Source organism: Neomonachus schauinslandi, chromosome 5 (genome assembly GCF_002201575.2).
Source record: "Neomonachus schauinslandi chromosome 5, ASM220157v2, whole genome shotgun sequence".
NCBI lineage: Eukaryota > Metazoa > Chordata > Mammalia > Carnivora > Phocidae > Neomonachus > Neomonachus schauinslandi.
Window position 1 is genome coordinate 164,355,993 of NC_058407.1, and position 6,000 is coordinate 164,361,992.

Here is a 6,000-nt window from a genome sequence, read left to right on the forward strand (position 1 = left end):
TGGAACATGGGTCTGCATAGGTGTCCACTTACACAATTCTGTTAACTCATTTCTACCAGCCCTTCCTTGCCCCCAAGCCCTAATCAAATAGCATCTTCTCAATCCTCTTGTTGCTGTGCTTCCTCAGGATTCCCTCTCCTTAGACTGCTCTCCCCATCCCCCACTCCCTATCTATCCAAATTTATTCAACCTTCTAGGCCCCATCTTCACCAAGAAGCCTTCTCGAACACTTCAGCCTATCTCACTACTCCTTCTCTGAAGGCTCACTGCACTTAGTTGGTATTAGACATTTGAGCGCCTGTTTCAAAATTATTTTGTAAGTGCTGGACTTAATTTATCAACTACATACTCCTTCAAGACACTACATATATTTTAGGTTTCTTTCCACTCTTTCTAGGCACTCCATAAATATTTGCTGATACAAGGAACATGACTAATGTTTTTTAAACAAGTGAAGTATGTGAGATTTGACCATAGTAAATTACGGTATCTTGTAAGTACATCAAATTCTGCACAACCTATTTATGTTGCCAATGTGTAGGTAAGCCCTGAAACAACTAGGAAATGAAGACCACATGAAAGTCTTGGTTTGATCCTCTAACCACCAGAAATAAGTCTTCCTTCATTTTCACAAGCCTGCAAAACTCCAACTGGCTTCCTGTCTGCTAATCCCACCAACTTCATCTCTGCTTCCCTTGGTCAGTTTTACAGAAAGAGGCTGCCCTTGAAACCCAATGCATAACAGGGAGGGGAAATGATGGATTTGCAAAGTGAAATTTTCAGCCATGGTATTCATGTGGCTTCCTAATCAAGATTACACAGAAAGAAACCCAAATAAGAACAGAAAGGCAGTGTTATCTGGCACATTAGGGTACAGACACTACTAGAACCCCAACATTTCCATTTAGATTTCGTTGGCTGGAAGCCATTTAAAAAAAAAAAATGAGGCATGGTATCTGAGGATATTTGCTCTCAACCTATCACTCAAAAAATATTCAAATAAACAATATCATATCCAAATGGTAATCCTGCTTCTCAAATGCATAATGAAAAGAACACCACGTTCAACTTTAGCCTCCTCACCTGCCCTCTTATCTTCTATCATGAGACTCTTCACAATCATCTACTTGAACTTCAGGGCACAATTACTCGAGACAAGTATCCCTGCAGAATATGAAACGACCTCAGCCAGTTTCACTGCCTATAAAGTGTGGGACTTCTCAAACTACTCCTATAGCTTTCATCATCTTAAATAAAAATCAGACGATAGTGAAAAATAATCAACTTAAAAATGCAGGTTCTCATTAGGCAAGTTTCTTGCTTTTACTCCAGTATCAGTAAAACCATAGTTGAACTGGAACCGTTTTTATTGGCACACTTCATCATGACTTAGGAGCCTCTTCTTTAAAAGGGAAGTCAAAATCAGCTACTCAGGACAAAATCATGGAGTCAAATAAACCCGTTAACATTCTAAGTACACACCTCCACAGTTTGCTGGCTAGTACTCTGAGCCAGCATAAGCTCCAAGCCTAGCTGTGCAAGCCAAGATTTCTAGTTTCTTATCACATCATACTAGCAGCAGCCCTGGTGATACGTGGTGACAACTGATTTCATTTCTAAACACAAGGCACAAAAACGTATTAGGTACTTATGGTACCTAATGGTAACTCTTGGCATCTATAATAATTCCTAACATTTACAAGCACTCCATTAACATGTATTTCTGTCCAAGTTCATAGTTTACTTGCCTATTTCCCAGTAAATCCTCATATTTCATGGTGATAGTTCAGTAAATCTTGTAAACTGAGAACAGTGAGACACCAGAGGTTTTAATAGTCACTACACATGTATGTCTGACCATCCAACAGGCACACAAATGTGCTAAGCAGCAAACGGATCCAATTTTTCAACAGAACCAGACATATATGATGATTTTTATTCCCCACTGCATGTTTTTAATATGAAAAGTTTATTTATAGCTTTCCTACAAAAGCCAGGCCTCTTAAATGTGAATAGTGACAGGATAGTTGAGAATATAGAAGACTGTTGTTAATTTATGTAGGTGGAACTGTAGAGTTTCTGGTGGGTTTTCTTTTATGAGTCATTACATTTAGAGATACATACAGAAATATTTACTTATTTCTCATATCCCATCTGGGAGCAGGGAGTAGATGGGATACAGATGAAACAAGATGAGACATGAGTTGGTAGTTGTTGAACCTGGGTGTTGGGAATATTAGAATTTATTATACTGTTCTCTCTACTTTTGTATATATGTTTAAATTTTTCTGTAAAGTTTTAAGGGAACTTTTTAAAAAGTCAGACCTTTTAAACCTACATATAGATATGTAGATGGTATTTAAATATGAAGGTAGCACAGCATTCAGCTAACCAAAGTAACCTGGGCTTTGAATCTGGAAAAGCAGCAGAAAAAATAACCACAGCAAGGAAAGGAATGTTATTAATGCTACACTCTGAACTTGATCTTCTCTAAAAATTAAAAGTTTTTTAAAACTCCAAAGAAACCAGAATGGGCACATTTTCTTTCAAAAGCTAAATGGATAGACGTATACATCTCAAGCCCAGTCAAATATCTGTTAAAAGTAGAAACAATAAAAAAAAAAAAACCTGCGTAAGTCATTATCTACTTTTACTTGGCCTTCAAAAATGTTCATGGGAAAAAGCAGGCTCCTCTTAACTTAACTTACTGTGAGGGGCCACACAGCAACCCAGAATAACCATGCAGAAAGCAGAACCACTTGTAACCAGCTCTTACAAATAATGTCCTAAACCAACCACAGATAGCAATGGTGAACCAAATTCTAGGCAGCATTTCCTATTAGGATACATGCTGCCATTTCAATTCCTATTTCAAATCGAGAAAGAGGTCACGCTGTACAGTATCCTCCCACCTTGGCAAAGTTAAAGCCACAGTTAGAATTATCCTAATAAGTGGTGAGCTTCAACACTCAAAATAACTGTGTAAGATCCATTTTAGCCAATAATCACAAGTTCTAGAACCAAAGGGCAACTGATTCAATCTCTAACATCAAAATCTATGGCAACCAATACCACCACCCCAACCTCCTTTCCTCCCCAACCACTGGCCACCATCCACCACCACCACCACCACCACCAACCAGCGGCGGCCCAACCAAAAAGCAGTTCAAAGAGAAAAGAACAGCCCTGACAGGAAGGCTTCCTTTTTTAAAATATTTAGACCTGACACCCAAACACACATGCAGAACCAGCAATCCAAACCTGTACAATTACTGCATGTGAGATTTAAGCGGTCATTAACAAAGCTTCCATCTGATCATCTCAAACAATACCACATTAACAGCAAAAAAAAACCAAACGGAAAGGAAAAGTTTCCTTCAGGAACCTCAAACCATCACATCAGGTGCATGAAATACTAGAAACCAACTCCTATCTGGGTTTTGTGCTTAAGAAAGCGGGACCAACTCTGCAGAATCTCAAAGCCTTCTGTGTGTGTGTGTGTGTGGTGTGTTGGGGGTGGGGACAGGGAGGTGGGGGGGAAGAAAGGGGGTTACATCTGTAGAGGCGAATGACTGATGCCAGCACCAAATCTGATCCCTCCAGGTAAAGATAGTTTACCCCAGGCCCCTGGACAGTCTCTGTCTCCCCCCCCCCCCACCCCAGGAGCCGGTAGCTGGCAGGAAAATGTGCATTTGGAAATGAACGCTGCAGGTGCCCAAGGAATAAAGAAAGACACACATACACATACACACACACACACACAAAGCCAATCAGAAAGAAAAAGAAAAGAAAACACAAAAAGAGGAAAGGGAGAGGGACAATTCGGTGACAAGCCCTTCAGATACCAGCTAGGATTTTATTCCTTCCTCCCACCAGTCTTCCCTGGTGTACCTTTTTCTGTCCTTTAACCAAACTGCTCGTGTACACACACACACACACACACAAATGTTCCTATGTGTATAGCTATTATAATTAACCCTTTCCGTAATAGCCCCACATAGAATACAAGGAGATATTCCATCCTTTCCTCTCTTCTCTCCCCTCCTCCCTCCTTTCTCCCAACCGAGAGAAAACGCCCCCTTCCCCAGCTTCACCAAAAAAAAAAAAAAAAAAAAGCAGGGGAGGGGGGCAAAGAAACCACAAAACCCCATCAGTCTCCAGTCCCGAGGACACCCAGAACCAGGAAAGGTATATACTATACAGACACACACACACAGACATATGGTTCTGTAGAAAGCACACAGAGAACCGTCCACAGGCGCCCCAAACCCAGCAAAGAGACTTCCACCAGCCAAGAAGCCATGATTGGGGAGGGAGAGGAGGAAGGAGTAGGGGCAGAGCTATCCGTGGAGGGGGGCGCATTGTTGTGATGCCTGAACCCCTTTCTCCCTGCCCATCTGCTGAGGAGGGGGTGCAGGGAGGGGGCGCAGGCGAAAGGCGAGCGAGAACGAGGAAACGAGGAGACCAGGCACGGCTTTGCGATTCCCTCCTGCTGCCTGTCTGCCCGCGCCCCCAGCTCTCCCCCCAACAATAAGACCTCAGCCTAGACAGACAGACAGCCAGACAGACCGGAGCGCGGCGGGGGAGGTAGCGGAGCCGGGCGCAGCCGAGTGGGGTCGTGCATAAAGGGAAACCGGGGGGAGGGGGTCCCCCTTACCTCCAGCGCTTCAAAAGTGACAAAGCTGGTCATGGCAAATCCATCAATGATGTCCTCTTCGGCCGAGGTGGACTCTCTCCGCTTCCTCCGCGGGGGTCTGGGCCGGGACGGGGCGGAGGACGGGGGCTTCCCATTGTCTTCCTTGTCGGAGCCCGACGACGAGGCGAGCGAGGGCGCCCGGGTCCGGCCGGCCCCGCCGCCGCCGGCCGCGCCGGCCCCCAGCCCGCCCCGGGAGCGCCTCTCCCGGTCTCGCTGCGACCGCGACCGCCGCTTTTTGCGGAGTCCATGGCCCCGCGTCGGGCCATCCATGGCTCTGCCGCGCCGGGGTCTCCCCGCTCGCCGCCCGCCCGCCACAGGCTCCGGCCGCGGCCACACAAAAAAATTGACACCAACCCCTCCCTCCCCCTCCTCGGCTTCCCTCCGCCCCGTGGAGGGCGCGGGGGAGACGGCGGCCGAAAGAAGGGAGAGAGGGGAAGAAAGAGAGGAGAAAGAGAAGGGGGAAGGGGCGGAGAGAGGGAGGAGGGACGGGAGCGAGGGCGAGAGGCGAGGAGCCCAAGTGCGGGGCTCCCCACAGCACCGCGGGTCGGAGATTCCTGTGAGCAGCGCCGAGCAAAGTAATGGCTGAACACACAGGTCTCCTTTAGAGGCAAAAAAATAACTCACCAAGCAGGCAATAAATCAGAATAGCGGAATGCTTTGATCAAGAGACTGGGAGGCTCCGGGGAGCCCTCCCCGCGGCCATTCTCCGCCGCGCCCCCCGCCCCCCGAAAAACGCCGGCCCCCCGATTCGAAACCGGGTCCGAAAAGGTCGCGGGAAAGTGGGGGCAATGAACTTCACCCGCCCCTCGCGCAGGAAAACACCCCCGCCGCCTCTCACACACGCCTCAGAGAAAACTCACTCCCAGGCTCCAAAATTTTTAAGAAATGCATCCAAGGGAGGCCAAGGCTTCCGAGCGACCTGAGAGGGACGAGACCCCCCAGAGAGGGAAGCATAATAATGAAATAATTGGGAGGGGAGAGGGCGAAACTGGAAGAGGTGGAGGAGAAGGGAGGTGGAGGAAGGGAAGGAGGATGCTGGAGCAGTTGTGGGGCTCGCTTTTCGGTCCTGGAGGGGGGAGGAGAGGAGATGAAAGAAGAGAAGAAGCAGACCCTGACGCTGCCACCCACCCCCCACCCCTCAAAAAAAATTTTTTTCCTGTCCCAGAGAAGAGGTCACCCTTCCTCAAAAAAGGGAGGGGGTGAGTCAGTCGACGAGGAAAGCAGAAAGAAATCTCCAGCGGGAGAGACACCGATGTGCCGCCGCCGCCGCCGCTGCCTCTTCTCTCCGCCCAGCCCGAGGGAGA

At 47.3% G+C, this 6,000-nt stretch overlaps 1 protein-coding gene across 2 annotated transcripts in view; it reads right to left on the reverse strand.

The window, feature by feature from the left end:
• AUTS2 (activator of transcription and developmental regulator AUTS2) overlaps window positions 1-5,108 on the reverse strand; it is a 1,127,592-nt gene extending 1,122,484 nt beyond the window's left edge. For both annotated transcript variants that reach the window (XM_044915700.1, XM_044915699.1), the window contains exon 1: window positions 4,658-5,108. In XM_044915700.1, coding sequence (XP_044771635.1) covers window positions 4,658-4,966 — 309 coding nt within the window. In that variant the 5' untranslated portion in view covers window positions 4,967-5,108. The remainder of the gene's footprint in view (window positions 1-4,657) is intronic.
• Window positions 5,109-6,000: the final 892 nt, after the last annotated feature.